This window comes from Canis aureus, chromosome 11, assembly GCF_053574225.1.
Source record: "Canis aureus isolate CA01 chromosome 11, VMU_Caureus_v.1.0, whole genome shotgun sequence".
Lineage (NCBI taxonomy): Eukaryota > Metazoa > Chordata > Mammalia > Carnivora > Canidae > Canis > Canis aureus.
The window spans coordinates 28,085,541-28,102,609 of record NC_135621.1 but is presented as its reverse complement, the minus strand read 5'-3'; the positions used below and the strand labels follow the sequence as shown (position 1 = coordinate 28,102,609).

Sequence of the window (17,069 nt, the reverse complement as noted above, 5' to 3'; positions counted from 1 at the left end):
GATAAGGGTTGGGTGAGTGGCCCCTCTGCCCTCCTGATCCTGGGACCTGTTCATCACAAAAGCACAAACTTACCCTAACTCACACAGATCTGGCCCCAGCGAGAGTGGGGAACTTGGTGCCCGATACCCCAAGCCATCTGTTTGCGGGGCTGTACAGAGTGGTGGCTGCAGGCACCGTGGCATCTGCACAGATGGACCTGTAACCTGCCGGGGCCAAACCCTCTTCCTGTCCCCTGCCCGGCCTTCTTTGCACCTGGCAGCCCCCTAAAGAATGAAGTGGGCACAGTATCAGCCTGTCGGCCCGTCTTCCCCCCCAGATCCTTCCCGTAGAGCCTTTTGTTTCCAGGGCCACCTCCGGCCCTCTTTGCTGCGCTGTGTAAGGGCTTGGGGTCTTAGAAGCCGCTCTTTAGCCCAGATACACATACTCTTTTTGTCCTCGTGCAATAATCAGTGTTCCTGGTGGAGCCTGGGCTTAGCTGGGGCCTGGGGGCCTTCCTCCTCCAGGAAGCCCTCAGCCTGGCCCTGCTGCCGTGACTACCGCACTCCGAGTGGCTGTACAGTTTCTATGGTGTGAATGAACTTCCCTCCTAGTTGCTGACTGCACTGGTCCCTGCTGGCCCAGATGGCCCGGGCATAGAGAAACCAAGTGGCAGCTGCCACCATGTTGTTTTGAATAAAAACCCAGAAGCCTATTTCAGAAAATTTCCATGTGCCTGTGCTGTTCTTTCTTTTGCACGATGGGTGCCGAACTGGGGGCTTCCCCGGGGTGGGCTGGTGATAGGTTCTCCATTATGTTCCAGCTGTGGGGCCTGGGTGTCTGGGACCTAGATTAAAGCCCCAGGGAAGAGTCCTCTCACAGCTGGGGTCTGCTGGGCTGGGGGAGGCAGAGCCTGGCTCTCACGCTCTGGTTCTGTAGCTAAGATGCTGGAACTGTGTGGGAGGGTCACACGGGAGTAATAGTCTATTTACCTTTTGCACTGTTAACGGAATTCCTATTATGAGTATTATTAGGATTCTCTTGGCTGCAAAGGACAAAAACCCAACTTGAATGAGCTTAAGAATATAAGAAAAAAAAAGAGCCAAAGAGATGAGAGAGAGAAGGAAAAGAGAGGAAAGAAGAAAACAACTTAGTGGTTTTTTTTTTATTAAGATTTTATTTATTCATGAGAGAGAGAGAGAAGCAGAGACACAGTAAGAGGGAGAAGCAAGCTCCCCGCAGGGAGGCCGATGCGGGACTCGATCCCAGGACCCCGGGATCATGACCTGAGCCAGAGGCAGATGCTCAGCCACTGAACTACCCAGGTGCCCAACTTAGTGGTTCAAGTAGCTAAAAACCCCAGAGGTGGTGTTGGCTTCAGGTGCAGTTGTATCAAGGGCTCCAGCTATGTTCCTAGGACACAGTCTCCACCTCCTGGATCTGCTTCCTTCTACATTTGCTCCCCTCCTCTCCTAGTGGCCACCAGCAGCCCAGGCCTGGGGCCTGTGTACCCATCCCCAGGTGGATGAAAGCTTCTCTCCCTGGCGGTCTGGCAAGGTCCATGGACTCTCATCAGTTGATTTGGGCGTGTGCCATGGAGATGTTCTGAATGGCCAGGCCTGAACTCTGGGATCCAGGGATGGGGGTGACGCACCTGCCTAAGAGCAGGAAAGGGACAAACTGCCCGAGAATGATTGCTGTGCACTTGCTGGGAGGAGGGAATACGTCAGGCCTGGCACTTTGTCCCTGGGGAGGGCAGCTGTCACTGCTGTCCTCCTAGGTGAGCCAAGAGGCCCAGAGAGGTCCAGACATCAACAGACTATGAGAGCAGAACAGCCAAGCTGATGGCCAGAGGGCCTCCCTGTCCCCACCAGCCTCGTCGGGCCTCTTGTCCCCCTTATGTGGCCTTTCTCTGCTCCTCAGGGACATGGCCGGACAGGGACGGGGGACACCAGGATGGGGTATGACCTCCAGTGCAGGACCTCCATCGTGGAGGCCCCGCCCACTCGGGAGGACTGGGTGAGCTGAGGCCACGCTTTGTCCTCTCACCCCCATGCTCCCTGTTTTTGCCTTGTGACCCCCTTCTGGTGGCTGCTGCTGCTCTTGGAGCTGATAGAGAAAGGATCATCCAGGATCCTCAGAGGGACCGGGACGCTGTGTTCCAGGCTGACTGCCAGCCCTCACAGAGCACTGGGCTTTCCTGCTCTGGGGGCCTCAGGGGACATCTCAGCGGCCTTTCTATCCGGCATCTGCCTCCTTGCAGACAAAGCAGTGGGGCGCAGGGAGCGAGGGCACACCAGGAGGCTCATGCACGCATGAGGCCTGCACACCTGAGCACAGGCACCCACATCTGCTACGGTGCCTGAGTCTGTGAGAGCAGACCCGGCTCCAGCTCCTGGGCTGCCTGCCTTCATCCAGACGGGGATCTCACCCTCATTTTCACGTGAGAAAGCTGGGCCCGGCGGACCCCTACTGAGCAGGCCAGGGCTTGAGTCCAAGTGCGGCCCACGCCTCTGGACCGCAGGACCCTGGGCCAGCCAGCTCCCCACCCTGAGCCTCATTCCTCACCTGTGAGGCTTGGCTTAACCTCCCAGCTGGGGCTCTTGGGCCAAGAGGTCCCCCTGGAGCCCCAGCTCCTGGGGAGGCCCTGGTTCCAGCCCCTGCTCTCCCAGCCCCTTGAGACAGTGCTCCTGGATTTCCCCACCTGGCACCTCAGGCTCCGTGTGTCCCAAATCCCAAGATGGCCTTCCCCAATCACCCAGGCCCCGCCAATAACCAGGGCACCGGCCTGGACTCCTCGCTCTGCGTTGGGCTGCCTTTCCACCTGCTGTGACCTCTCCGGAGCACCTTTCCTCCTCTACCCACTCTGCTGCCTGCTAAGTCTCATCATTGGGGGTGACCCTGCATGGTCACAGACCTCCCAGGGCCAGGACCAGCTCCATAGCCCCCAGCAGGCAACACCGTGTTCCCACCAGGCCCAGGGGACCCCTCACTTCTCCACGGCTCTGGGCCACCCATGAGATCAAGTCCTGACCCCTCGGTGGGCACACCCCCATCATCGCAGCTCCCCTTCCAGTCTTCATTCCTGTGGTCCCCGTCCTCCTCCTGCCACCTGTTCTGGGACGCTTGCAGCCAGACCTGCCCTCGCCTGTCCTTTCCCAGGCCTTTCCCTCCCTCTGAGGGCCACACCCCTACCCGCAGCCCAGGCCTCTCTGCCTGTCACCTTGCCCCTCTGCCTGCCAGAGGAAGGGCCCAGGTCTGGGTCAAGAGAGGCAGGTGTACAGGGCCCCCTGCTCAGCGACAGACCAGAGGCCTCAGCACGCTCTGCTTCATTCCCTCCACTAATACTTGTGAGGATGAGGAGGTGACTAACAGTAGCTGGTGGGCCCTGAGCAGCTGGGTGCTGGGGCCACAGGGGAGAGCCCAGTGTGGCCCTGCCTGCAGTTCCTTCCACGTGGGCCCCATCCACTGTGCCCAGGCCCCACTGCTGAGGTGACCAGTGTCGGGGACACAGGCCTCATGGTGGTCACCCCTCGGCTGAGCGGTGTACTCTTTCTGTCCCAACTCTGTCTCAACACTGCCTTGGTCCTGAACACCTGAGCCTACACCCCATGTTCTATAGGACCAGGCCCACCTGCTAGCCTCACCTGTTCCCTTTCTCCCCCTCCCCCAGCTAACTCTTACTTTTCCCTTCAAGTCTCATCTCAAATGACACTTCTTCCAGGAAGCCTCCCCAGCTGTTCCATGGCTTTGTCTGTTTCCTGATTGAGTCCCAACCCTGAAGGTGGGGACCATAGCCCCTCCTGCCAGCCCAGAGCTTGGTGCCAGGCTGAGCCTCAGCAAATGTCAGCTACGTGCCTGAGTTTTGGAAACAGAAGAGATTCTGAGGACCAGTTAAACCCTTTCCTCATTTCTCTACGAGAGGAAACTGAGGCCCAGAGAGAAAGAACCGTGTGCTCTGGGTCACACAGGGAGGCCGTGCCAGGGATGACTGTCACCTGTAGGGCCCTGGTTCCCTCTAGAACTGCTGAGGCCACAGGGAGCAGAGCCCTGCTTTGTCTTCCTCTCCCTTACCCGTTAATAATGGGATTAAAGCGAATTGCTGCCAAGGAGACAGACTGACTTTAAAAAACAACAACCCAAGAACACTGAAACAGAATGAGAAACTTCAGCCATCAGCACTTTTTACTTAGACCTGAATTCATGAATTTTAACCAAATAAGCACTGGCACGTGAGGTATTAATGTATGTCCCATTATGCAAAACCACTATTATGGCTGTAATGAAAATTAGATTCTGACTCGGTGGTGGCGTTCCAGGAGGGAGGCTTCCTCTGGTTTCCAGCGCTGTGACCTCGGATTGCCGTTGCCATGGTAACGTGGCTGCCTCCGGGACTGTGTGGACAGGAGCCTGGTCCTGTGGGGAAGGGCAGCTGACAAGGCTGGGCTGGCCTGGTTCGGACCTGCGGACCCCATATGTGGGCCAGGCCAGGGGAGCTCTGTTTCCTGGCCCCGCTGCTGGGGGCCCTGAACACCTGCCTGCACACCTGCGCACAGAGGCAGCCCCGAGCCTCTGAGGACGGTGGACAAGTCTCCAGGGGGAGGTGGTGGGATGGACAAAAACAGCAAACCCACAGTGCCCCTGGGCCACCTACATCCTTCTTGACTGTCCCTCCAGGGAGACATCCCTTCCATCCTTCAAATAGTATTTGCTGAGCACCTAGTACGAGCTAGGCCTGTGCCAGGTGCTGGGAAGTAATGACAGGTCCCGGCCCCCGTGAGCCTGCATCTCAGCGTGGGGACATAGAATCAAGGGCAAGCAGACGCACCAGTGAGGCTGTTTTACAGCCCTGCCAGTGCCAGGATGGCAATGGAGCAGGTGATGAGGGTGACAGGGAGTGACTGGGGAAGGGGGAGGGTCCTTCCCCCGGGGTGGTCAGGGACGGGCCTTTTGGGAAAGAGTCCAGTGAGCCATGGCCCAAAGGAGGAGGAGGAGACAGCCACACAGAGGCATCAGGGACCCTTTGGACAGTAGGGTGGCCGGATAAAAGAGGACGCGCAGTTAAATTTGAGTTTCACAGTTAAATTTTGAACTGCAAATAATATTTTAGTGAAAGTGTGCAATACTAGGGACGTGCTTACACTAAAAAGTAATCTGTTGCTTATCTGAAATTTGAATTCTTATTTGCTAAATCTGGCAGGCTGATCAGAGAGGGGAAAGGACTCACGGGGGGCCACAGGCAGAAGAGGTGGGCTGCACGCTGGCCATACGCCTGCCCCGGTCACCCCAGCTCCTCACAGTCTCCCTGCCACTTTTGACCCTAGATCCCCTCTGACTCTGAGCCGAGAAATGCCCTGTGATCCCGTCTCTGTCTGCCCCACCCACGTGAGGACCCCTGGGTGCCCTGGGCCTCAGCCACCCATTCAGCTTCCTTTTTTTTTTTTTTTAAGATTTTATTTATTTATTCATCAGAGACACAGAGAGAGAGAGGCAGAGACACAGGTGGGGGGAGGAGCAAGCTCCACGCAGGGAGCCCGACGCGGGACTCGATCCCAGGTCTCCAGGATCACACCCTGGGCCGAAGGCAGGTGCTAAACCGCTGAGCCACCCCGGCTGCCCCCCACTCAGCTTCCTGTAGGGTCCCCCTCACTCCGGCCTCCCACCCTGGGCTCCGTGGGCCTCAGCCCGCAGGCCCCAACTCGGGCGTTGCCACGTCAGGAAACTTCCTGCCAGCCCGGGCCATCCCCACGCTCGGCTGACTCTCCCTCAGCTCCTCACTGGGCTTCTAAATTTGCCATGTGTATTTTTGTATTGTGGCAAAATGCACATGAAACTTACCATTGTGACCATGTTTGAGTTGACACTGAGTGGCATTCCCACACACGATGCTGTGCCACTGTCACCACCACCCATCTCCAGAATGTTTCCTTTTCCCAGACCGAAGGTATCCCCTGCAAACAGCAGCTCCCCGGCCCTGCCCCCCCAGGTTCTGTCTCCATGACCCTGATGCCTCCGGGGACCTCATGTAAGTGAAATCACGGGGGTCAGACCCAAAGTCCCTCCTTTTGCAACTGGCTTACCTCACGGAGCAGCACGTCCTCAAGGTTCACCCACGGGGAACCATGTGTCAATTCCCTTCTGGGTCGGTGTCCTCCCGGTTTTCGGCTGAGGGATCACGGGATCGCTGCCCCACCAGGTTCTGGTTCTTTTTTTTTTTTTTAAGATTTATTTATTTATTTATGCGGAGCACCCCGCTCATCCTGCAGCCCTGCACCGCATAGCTCCTCGCCGGGTCGAGAGCCGGGTGAAGACTAAGAGAGCTCCCGGGAGCTCATCCATGGGCCTCCTTCCCCACTTGCCCTTCCCCTCCCTGTCCTTTTGGCACCCTCTTGCCTCTTGCCTCAGAGGCCCTGTGTGGCCTTCCCTGCTGGTGCTCAAGACGTCCCGGCTTTTATTTCCAAAAGCCCAAAGGGGAGCTTGGTAAGTTTTCCAGGAGGGAGGAAGACAGAGGGGGAAGGGTTAGGCCTGCCCGGCCCCTCCAGCAGCTGAGCCCCAAATCCACTTGGGTGGGGCCTGGGGCTGTGGTCTGACCCCAACAGGAGTGGCCGTGGGGGGCATCTTTCTGGCCAAGAACCATGGGTCTGGACGACTTGAGCCTGTAGGGCCCGCAGGCTCCAGGGGCAGAGGATCCGCCAGAGGCAAGCCCTGGGCGTGGGGGACAGCCCCAGAATGACTGAGCAGATTCTGGGAGAGCAGAGAAGTGGTATTTCAGGCCTCTGAGCTCCTGGGCCAAGGTGCTTTCCTCCACACCCATTGCACCCACGAGTCCATCCGGAGGTGGGAAGCTGTGCCCTCTTCCCAGGGCGTCAGGTCTGAGCTCCCCCTGCTCAGCTGCCTGGGGACCCCGAGCCAGCTTCTGCTGCCCGTGAGGTCTCCTTATCTTCGGGCCAAGATGTAAGCACCCAGAGGATGCGGCAGCAGGCGCCGGTGCTGGAGGGTGGTCTCCCCCAGGTGCTGCTGCTGGTGCTCTCTGTCCACTTCGTGTCAGCTTCTTCCTGCCCTTGATCCCAGTCTTCTGTGCCATTTGCTACTCCCTCTCTGTCCATCTGTCCATCTGTCGCTCTAGCTGGTCCTCTGGTTCTCTGCTGCTTTCCCTGGCCATTTCCCACATATTCACAATAGCAGCAGGCACACCTTGGACCAGGGCCCCAGTCCAGGCTCTCCTCACCCTGGTGGTCCCGAGGAGGGAACCTGTTCTCTCTAGTGAGGCCAGGGGGCAAGTTACAGTCTGGACCTGGCTCTGCGTTCTTTGTCCTCACACCGTGCATTTGGGTTTTGCCTACCGTGTGTCCTGTGAAGGTAAGGGCACTCAGGACAAGAGTCCTTCCTGCCATCGGCTCACTGAGTGACCATGGCCCAGAGTCATCCTCCCTGGGCAAATGAGGGGACAGCCTCCATGCTGGTGCTGAAAATTACTGGTAGTCTTCTGGACAAATAGAGCCCTCAGGACTTGCCAGCTAAAAGTAGAAGGAGGGGAGCTCCTCCTCCCAACCCCAGGGCACCCCAGGTTGGGATGTTCCCCATAAGCACTTCTTCCTGGGAGGATGGCAGAGGCAAAGGTCAGGACCTCAAGGCCCTGGTGAGCTTTGGCTGAGGGAGGAGCAGCTTCCTACGCAGGGTCATGGTGAGGGATGCAGACCCAGGTCCAGCACTGTGGTCATCTCCCAGAGCCAGGTGTACCTTTGGAGAAAGCTGCCAGGAAGTCCTATCTGGCAACAGGCAGGCCATGGTGTCCCACCCGAGAGTGCTATAGGCAGCTCCCCGGGGTGGTTCACAATGATCCTGCCTCCTGGTCCCCAGGCCCTTGTGTAATGCCCTCCCCTTGCTGGGTGGCAGGGGTTGCGCCAGGGTTGTCACTTCCGAGAGTAGGCCATGAAGAGCTTCTGGCTTTCACTAGCAGGTTCTCTCTTGTCCTCTGATGAGACTGGCTGCCGTGTTGTGAACTGCCCTACAGAGAGGCCTCCTGACAAGGAATTAAAAGGTGCCTTCCTCTGGCTGACATCCAGGGGGAATGCGGCCCCCGGTCCAACAAGCCCCTGAGGACCTGAGCCTGCCAACACCCACTTGAGTGAGATTGGGAGCAGGTCTCCCTCAGTGGAGCCTGGAAGCGAGCCTGCAGCCACAGCCAACAAGCTGGTTGCAGCTGTAGGGACCAGAGGACCAAGTCAAGCCTTCAGAAACTGTGAAATCATAAATGTGTTGTTTTAAGCACTGAGCTTTGCAGTAATTCGTCGTGTAGCCTCCGGTCACCGATCCAGGTACATGCTGTACTGCGTTATGCAGTCATGTCTTCTAGTATGTGAAATTCTACTACAGGCAAATTATGCTAACGTGGGAAAAATAAATCAGAACAACGGCTGCCTCCTGGGAGTGGAGGCAGGACTGACCTACTAGGGCCACGAGGAGTCTTTCTGGGATGATGGTAACATCTTTTGTCCCGACGGGACATTTGTTTATGTGACAAAATTCAGCAGATGACTTTCAAGATTTGTGCATTTTGTTGTATGCAAATTTCACAACCAAAACAGTACATGCTAAAGTATTTAGGGGGGAAACTGGACTGATGTCTTCAATTTATTTTGAAATGCATTAAAAAAAATTAGATGGATTGATGGGTAGATATTGATAAAACAAGGGTTATTCGATGTAAATGATAGAATTTTACCCTAAGAGTATATGAGTGTTCACTAGAAATGCTTTCAGCTTTGCTGTGTATTTGGAATTTTCAGAATAAAATGTTGGGGAAAAGGAATCACTTATTTAGCGAATACAGAGTGCTTCGTGGGAGAAAATTAGAATAATAGCATTGTGCCTGGATAGTAATTCTAATCAAGGTTGGTTTTGTGCAAGGCACCCGATGGGGCTCTTGCACGGGCATGGTTTCATTTTATTCTTCAAGCCAGTGCAACAAGAAAGCAATGATGCATCTGAATTTACAGATGGGGAAGCTGAGGCATGGGGGAAGGGAGTCACTCCGTCGGGGTCATGCAGTGAGCAAGCTGCAGAGCTAGGATTTCCCCAGGTCTGAGTGCTCAGAAGGGTTGAGCTCTGTCAGCCTCTCTGTGCCTCAGTTTCCAGTCTCTGATGCAGAGATGCAAACTGGCTTGTGGGTGAAATCAGGTAGCAGTAGCTAAGTTTGTCGAGGTTCTATCGGCGCAGGCTCCGTGTTGTAGCAGCAGGAAGCTTGTGGACTCTCAGGCGCGTGGACTTCACCTCCGTGCCCTGCTTCCTCCGCCAGAGCAGGTGCACAGCAGGTGTGGCTGCCAGGCTGGGAGGTGCCATTGGGCTCAGCCTGCCCTCCCGGAGAGGCTGGACTCCTTTCTTCCCGGACAGTGGCTCGGACGCCTGCCTGGGGCTCCTGGGTGCCTCACTCGCACGTGGTCGGATCCCATGTGTGGAGGTGAAGATGTTTCAGCCCCCAGTGGGCTCCCCGGGGCCTCGTCTCCATCCTGCCTTTCTCAAGGACGAGGGTCCATCCATGCGCAGCCCTGGCCCGAGAGGAAGACCTCTGGGCCCCTGCTCCTGCAAGTACCGGTGAGGCACAGGTAACGCTTCTCTGAGTGCTCCCGGCCCCACACGTATGCATTTGAGCCCATGTTTCAGCCAGTTAGGGGAAGCAAGAGAGGATGATAGTACGGCCCCCGGCCCCGGTGCCTCCCCCACCTGAAATTCCTCCCCACAGCTGGAGTCAGCACCTCACGCCCCCAGAATAACGTTCTTCATTACATGTCCCATGTCCCGACAAGCTTCTTCAGGTGGAGGCAGAGGGAGGGACAGAGGGCTGGACAAGAGGCCTACCAGGCAGAGCTGGACAAGGGACAGGATGCTGGTTGTGCACTTCCAGTGTCCCTGTGGCTTCTGGGCCTTTTGACCTCACGTCGGCCTGGAGAAGTGGGGGTCACTGATCCCACTTCTGTGGTCAAGGAAATGGAGGCTCAGAGAGGCCAAGTGACCTGCCCAGGGCCCACTGCCAGGACTCCCAACCCAATGAGCCATCCCTAAGGACTGGGTTCTTTCTGGTTCGCTCCGTGGGTCATAAGGAGAATGTAAATGAAAATAAACTACCCTTCCCAGGTGTCCGTGGGCTTCTGAGTATGTTCTTAACAGCTAATCCGTGGGCTAACCCGTGCTCACAGCTTTCCCACGGCTTTTTAGTCCTAAAAACCCAGAGGCTCTGCTCCACCCCGGGGTAGCCAGAGGAGGAACAGCTTTTCTCTGGAGCACAGTGCGGTGCCCGAAGCAGGTCCCCCTCCAGGTCAGAGGGCTGGTCCAGCTGTAGGAAGTTAGGGTGAGGCAAGGACTCCACGGGCCCATGTGCTACTCTGCACCCAGTGTGCTCAGAGTTGCCATCGTATCGCTGTCGAAATCCCCTGAGGGAGTGACCAAAGGACTAGAAAGACCAGGACTGCCCCTCAGAATCTGGGGACAGAGCAGCTCTGGGGACCATGGTCTGGTGAAGGAGGCCAGGCAGCCAATGAGAGAGGACAGCGAGCCTGTCAGTTCCCAGCAGGGCCCCTTCCTTTGTCCCTAGAGGTTGTGACCTGTTGAGGGCAGGGGTCCAGAGGCCTGTCCTTTGGCCAGCCTTGTCACGGTAGACCCCGAACTGGGGAGTGTTGCCAGTTGCTGGCTCTTGTTCCTGGGAGAAGACTCTGCGGTGAGTCGAGTTTCGTGGCCTCTTGAGGACACGTCTGCACAGTGGATGGCCCAAGGACTCCTCATCTGTGGACATGAGGTTTTCCAGCACAGGGTGGGCCTCGAAGCGCTGCTAGCTGGGCACCCCCTGCCAGGTGGGCCAGGCTGCGCCCAGAGTCCCACTTGTCTGCACCAAGCGCAAGGCCCACTTTGCTCTCTTGCCCCCAGTGAGCGTGTTGGTACAGCTGGTCCAGCCCAGCAGACCCTAGACCTCAGCCTGAACAGGCTGCTGCCTGAGTGGCCACTGCCCCCGCCGTCGGCCCCGCTGCACCTGTCATCTCCTTGTCCCAAGGTCCCCTGTGTCTGCCTCTACATCCTCAATACCCAGGGCTTCCTTGAAAGCAGGGCCACATCTAAGTGGATTCGGGGGCCAGTGCTGATAAGGCAGGGCAGGGAAGGAGCATCAGGCCACTCTCCCGTCTGCCATGCCAGTGAGCCCCTCCGCCTCCCTGATAGGCAGTCCTGCCTCCCGGGAGCCAGGCCAGATGAGAACCCTTTAAGTCCCTAAGCCCTGAAAAGATTATGTGTATAATGGTGAGCTGTGGAACAATTATGAGTGGGGCTTTAATTCTGGCACCACGGTGGAGTGGTGTTTAGTGAAGTAATGCCAGCTGCTGCACTGGGTAAGCCCCTCAGTCCCGCTCACGCAGCGTCTGCGGTGGTAGACGGTTCTTCCGGCAGTGATTGGGACTGCAGGCGCATCGATCGTGTGGCTCTGCCATCATCACCCTGAGGATCATGTGGGAGGTTCTCAGGGGCCTGATCTGAAACAGTCACAGTGGACAGAACACAGTCACGTGACCATGTTTAGGTGTAAGGGGCCCAGGGATAGGGTCTAGCTGTGAGCCCCAAAGGAAGAAGAAATGGTCTGGGGGAATAGTTCTGCTACAGACCGATCTACTGGCAGCAAAAGTCGGGGGAGGGCGATGGGATATTCTCTGGCTACAAAACACTAAGAATGCAGGATCAGTTACCACATATGTTATTCAACGCATAGCTAAGTTTGCAAGGAGGGAAGGGAAGTTCCTGGGAGCCGGGAATGACTGGTGGGCTGATACCGGAATCGGAAGCAAATGCTGACCTCTGGGGACCCCAAGCCATTTGCCTGTAACAGGAGCCTAGAACCTCATTTTGTTTTGTTTTGTTTTGTTTTGTTTTGTTTTGTTTAAGATTTTATTTATTTATTCATGAGAGACACAGAGGGGCAGAGACACAGGCAGAGGGAGAAGCAGGCTCCCTGTGGGGAGCCAGATGGGGGACTCGATCCCAGGACCCTGGGATCATGATCTGAGCTGAAGGCAGATGCTCAACCACTGAGTCACCCAGGTGTCCCAAACCTTGGGTTTTAACCACAACACAGGGAACCGAAAACACTATTTGGTGTTGAGTCCATAAAAGACTAAGAGTAGGAAGTGAGACCCTCCCCTCAAGCTGGGCCCTTTAACATGGTATGCTCAGTGTAAGGGAAGCCTGTGGAAACCAAACTAGCAGCAGAAAGACAACAAGGACACTCACTTGTCCTGGCGTCTGCAATGAATGGGGATACACCCATTCCTTCCTGAGAATGTGCCAACTCAGGGTGACCTTCACTGGAGATCGGGCTTCAAACTTGTCAATGGAGTGGTCCAGAGAACCCCAAGCCAGTGAAGGAGCCTACAGTGGTGTTGGGTTGGCAGATGCCCCTGCACACGGCCGGGGCACACTCTCCTCTCCTGGGTCCTCCTGGGTCCCCCGACGCGCAGCCTCAGGCTTGTGGTCTCCAACCACAAAAACACAGGAGCAGACAATCCACGATGAGTCACAGTCAGCCCAAGCCACGCATGCGAATCTAGATTGAAAGATTTCAGATGTTTGAGTGATCAGGACTAGAATAAAAATAAAGTAAGTTAAAAATGTTTAAAGAAAGAAGGATTGAGAACATGGGCAGGGTAAAAAAAAAAAGAGAGAGAGAGAGACTCTAAAAGTTGTCAGAGAGAGATGAGAAAGAGCCAAGTAGAACTTCTAGAGATGAAAAATGGAGTAACTGAGACACGAGAGCTGATGGACGGGTGGGTTGGACGGCGGCAAGTAGACCCAGCTCAGGAGAGAGTCAGGACAAGATGAAGCGGAAGCAGTGACCAGAATGCACAAGGCGGGACAGAAGAAGATGACACAGGAAATATGAATCACAGGCCAGGAGGTGGGAGGTTAGAGCAAAATGAAAGGGGGCCCATCTATCTGGAGTTCTGGAAGGAGAAGAGAGTGGACGAGAGTCATGGTTCAGAGAGGTAATAGAATTTTCCAGAGGAGTTTTCCAGAATTGAGAGGAAATGTGAATTTCAATCCAGGAAGGGATAATAAGTCCCAAGCAAAGGATCAAGAAAAGATTCCAGGGATCCCTGGGTGGCGCAGCGGTTTAGCGCCTGCCTTTGGCCCAGGGCGCGATCCTGGAGACCTGGGATCGAATCCCACATCGGGCTCCCGGTGGATGGAGCCTGCTTCTCCCTCTGCCTGTGTCTCTGCCTCTCTCTCTCTCTCTCTCTCTCTCTCTGTGTGTGACTATCATAAATAAAAATAAAAAAAAAGTCTTAAAAAAAGAAAAGAAAAGAAAAGAACAGAAAAGATTCCACACTTGGACCCATCACGGGGATGAAGAGCAGCACGGAGCCTGACGAGAAGCCGGAGGGAACAGACGAAACGAACCACGGTGGACGCCCGGGAGGACGGAGGCTGGGAGCCTGGACGGGAACATCGCCGAGGATGAAGCCAAACAGAACGGTTGGCCACCCAGATGCGCAGCAGGTAAAACATATCTTTCGAGAATGAGAGGAAGAGCCCTTCGGACAAAGGCAAGCGAGTACAGCTCTCACGGCCCCTCTGGGGAGTGACGCCTGGAGGAAGGGCTGGGGTGGGGGTCCCAGGGGCATGAACAGGGAGCAAAGGGGCAGCAGCTTTGTAGAGCAATTCTAGTAACATCCAAGCAGGGGGTAGAATGGATAGGATGCTAACGAGATACTGGTATTTCCCATGATGATTGTTTTGATGCTTTTGGAAGAAATATTAAATATCGAATTTTTTCACAAAATTTTCTGCTTTGCCTGTTCCCGAAGGCACAGTCAGCCCGCAGGAGGCTAGAGCAGCGGGACAGGAGGCTGGAAAGGGCTGCCAGGCCCCGAACTCATGGCCAAAGGAAAGAATTCCCAGGACATTGGCTCCCTCAGTGTGGGTCTCCCCACACCCCAGCCCGGTAGGTCTCACCGAATCATCTGGAGGGCTTGTCACCGGCGGGGTGGCCGAGGCCCCACCCCAGAGTGGCTGATGCGTTCAGAGAATCCGCATTTCCAGCAAGTTCTCCGGTGTTGCTTGGCTCAGACCAAAGTTTGAGGAGCACTGCTCTGGCCCAGGGGTCTCCAAGTCTCGCTCCAGTCTGTTGCAGGGCTAACACGCCTCCTCCGGGAAGCCTTCCGGCATGCATATCTCATCAAGCAAGGACTGTGTTTTCATTGTTACCTGCTCAGAACAGAGCAGATGCAAAATCAATTTGAGTTGAATTCCTAACTGACTTTATGAACCTTAAAGAACCCCCCCCAAGAAGTCTGACATACACACTCCTTACACACACATGCACACACACCACATACCACACACCTTTTCTCTTCGCTCGAGTTACTGCATCTCCTCTTCCTCCTAGTAGGCCTTCCTGAGTGCTGCCTGTGTGTCCGGCCTGGCCCTGGACCTTAGGTGGTCCTGCTGCCCCTGGCGTGGGACAAGTGGGGCCCCCCAGGGGCTACAGCCCAGGGACTATGTCTAAATATGGGGGCTTTGGCCCTGGAATGCTTCTAACTCCCCCTCTGGCTCCAGACCTGCCGTGCACCCTGCTCCCATCTCCCTTAGGGGTTGGGATAGGGTCCTGAGAAAGCCCTCCTTGCTCCTCCTCGCCACTAAAGCTGTCAGTTACCTGGCAGGGGGATTAAGTGGAACGCCACGGGCAATTGATCCCAACAAGCTTAAGATGTCCCCGTTCCAGGAGAAGGCCCTGCTGACAGGAGCAGCAGCTGCCAGGCTGCTGGCTGGCGGGACTCCTGTAGGAGCAGCTGGGAGCCCCTCGCCTGCCGAGGAGGAGGGAGGATGGTGCTGGGCACACTGGGGGAGCAGGACTCCCCACCCACCCACTGCCTGGAAAGGCTGGAGCTTCTGGCGCTGCCCAAGAAGTACCCAGAGGACTCAAGGGCTGGGGGAGCAGTGGGCGTAGCCTGGGGGTGCCCACGTGGCTCATTTATGAGGCCAGATTAAGGACACCGGTGGCCTGTCCTTAGCCAAGTAGTGAGTTCCTTTGCGGGGCTCTAAGGGCACAGCTGTGGAGGAGAAGCTTTGCAGGCGCCGTTCAGGGGATAATGACGAGTAATGGGTTGAAGCAGCGGAGTTTCAGGAAAGAGACCTTGGCTGTGAAATCTGTCAAGGCTGGAAGCCAGCTCTGGCAGGAGGAGCGGGGCCTGCTTTCTCGGATGCGGGGCGTCTGGCCCGGGTGTGGGAGGCACACGAGGGAGAAGTGCTGCGCCCTGGGGAGGCTAATCGCATTCAGCCCGAGACCATTTCTCTGCAGCCCTAATGGGCTGTGCGCTCGGCATTCTCTCTCTGGGGCACCTGATCCCCTTCGGAGCAGGGAAGGTGGAGCTTGGGCCCCAGTGGGCTGCCGGGGTCCGGTTGGGGGGTGCCAGGAGCAGCCGGGAAGGTGGAGCCCCAAAGAGTGACACCTGTGGGAGGCAGAACTGCAGGCGGCCGGGCTACCTCTCCCTCGAGGGCAGGTGTTTGTTCTCCTTTGGTCCTTCGCCCCTGGGGAGCCCGGCAGGCACCGCAGCAGGTGCGCAGGAGGGCGGGCAGGCTGATCCCAGAGCCCAGCTGACTAGGGCTCCCGACTGTGCGCAGAGCCCGGGAGGCCGACCTGGCCACCTTGCCACGTCCCTGATCCCTGAAAGAGATCACTGAGACGCACCTCTGAGCCCGGGGATGTGCACAGCCCCCTGGGACTTGTAGCTCTCCCGGCAGCAGTTGGAGCTTTCCTACCCGGATCACCAGGCTTCACGGTAACACGGGTCCCTTGGTGGCAGATGCCGCCCCCACGCAGGGTCGCCTGCTGAGTAGCTGGATGGCGTGTGCCAAGGAGAGCTTCCTCGCTGGTGGAAACAGCCCATGACTCAGGCTCTGACTCGGTGCCCAGTGCGAGTGGGCACAGGCTGTGCGGGCTGGGGACGCCCGGGAGGAGGTGCGGGGGCCTGGGCAGCACGGGCGGCAGGGCCCAGGCGGGGCCTCCTCCACCTGCCAGCTTCCAGAACAGTTTCCTGGGCCCGTGCTGGTTCACTTGGTCTTCATGTAGCCCCGGGGGGGCAGGAACAGGTTCTCCCCATTTTGCAGTGAGAAGGCCGAGTGTCCTGGGAGCTAAAGTTGCATAAAACACTGGGACCAGTTTAGCCCTTAGCTCATATATGCCCCCTTGCCGCCTCCTGAGGACCAGCACGGACTGTTTCTCTGGATCCTGCTGACCCCACTGAGCTGAGACACAAATGACCCCCTTGTGCAAAAACGGCTCTCCAGGGAAGGTCTCTATGTGCCACGAGCCCATACACAGCCTGCCTTGATGGCTGTCTCCCTGGGCAGTCTGGTCTGGCCTCCTGTCCTGCCCGCCTCCGGGCCCCTCCCAGACTGGCAGCCGGGCCTGCATCCTCTCCCCCTCCAGCCCTCCCTCCCCAGCCCCTGCCCTCTTCATCCCCTCCTTGCCCTCCCTGACCTTCCCCATCCCTTCCCTACCCTTCCCCTCCCTGCCCTCCCCCTCCTGCCCTCCCCTCACCTTCCTGGCCTTCAGCTTCAGAACAGCCTTTGCAACTTTCTTGCTGGCTGACAGCAGCATTTAGAATGTGAACTATTATTTGTGGGATTTTTATTCACCTGTGAAAATTAGTGTTCAAGGGACGGGTATAATCATCAACTCTGCCTCCCAAGCAGGTCCCCACAGAGCAGCACCTGGTCTCAGCCCTGGGTTCCTGGGGTGAGCTCCAGCTCCCCAGAGTTCTGAGTGGATCTGGAGTTAAAGCACTCAGCTGCAGGGCTGACTGGCATGCCAAGCGGGCCCCCACCTCCAGAGATTTGTATTCAGGCAAGGCTTTGGGGGAAAGTAATAAAAAATGTGGGTGGGGGAAGTCTAACCCGTCAAAATGAGATTTCTCATTAGTTTGAAAGATGGACCAAGACCTAGGTCTGTAATGAAGAGAATGGATTGTGTCCTGATTAGGTTGTCTGGAACTTGGAAATAGCTCGGCAACTCCTGTCCTGACGGTCACACGGGTCCCCAAATACACCAGCCTTA

The 17,069-nt window shown here is 56.6% G+C and overlaps 1 protein-coding gene and 2 long non-coding RNA genes across 4 annotated transcripts in view; 2 read left to right on the top strand and 1 right to left on the bottom strand.

The window, feature by feature from the left end:
- CACNA1I (calcium voltage-gated channel subunit alpha1 I) overlaps positions 1-2,810 on the top strand; it is a 117,903-nt gene extending 115,093 nt beyond the window's left edge. Inside the window, exons 39-41 of the mRNA XM_077915840.1 lie at positions 318-376; positions 1,901-1,996; positions 2,718-2,810. Of these exons, the coding sequence (XP_077771966.1) occupies positions 318-376; positions 1,901-1,996; positions 2,718-2,810 (248 nt within the window). The remainder of the gene's footprint in view (positions 1-317; positions 377-1,900; positions 1,997-2,717) is intronic.
- A 1,446-nt stretch (positions 2,811-4,256) lies between these two features.
- Positions 4,257-8,958, top strand: LOC144323684 (uncharacterized). Its single transcript, XR_013389058.1, has 3 exons — positions 4,257-4,855; positions 5,915-7,336; positions 7,935-8,958. It is a non-coding gene; the product is annotated as an uncharacterized LOC144323684 (long non-coding RNA).
- LOC144323683 (uncharacterized) lies at positions 8,636-16,424 on the bottom strand. 2 transcript variants are annotated; one of them, XR_013389057.1, is made up of 4 exons: positions 14,357-16,420; positions 13,967-14,218; positions 12,245-12,557; positions 8,636-11,493 (listed from the first exon to the last, which is right to left on the bottom strand). It is a non-coding gene; the product is annotated as an uncharacterized LOC144323683 (long non-coding RNA). The 2 variants fall into 2 exon arrangements; XR_013389056.1 differs by lacking the exon at positions 8,636-11,493 and having other exon boundaries at positions 11,889-12,557; positions 14,357-16,424.
- Between the last annotated feature and the right edge of the window lie 645 nt (positions 16,425-17,069).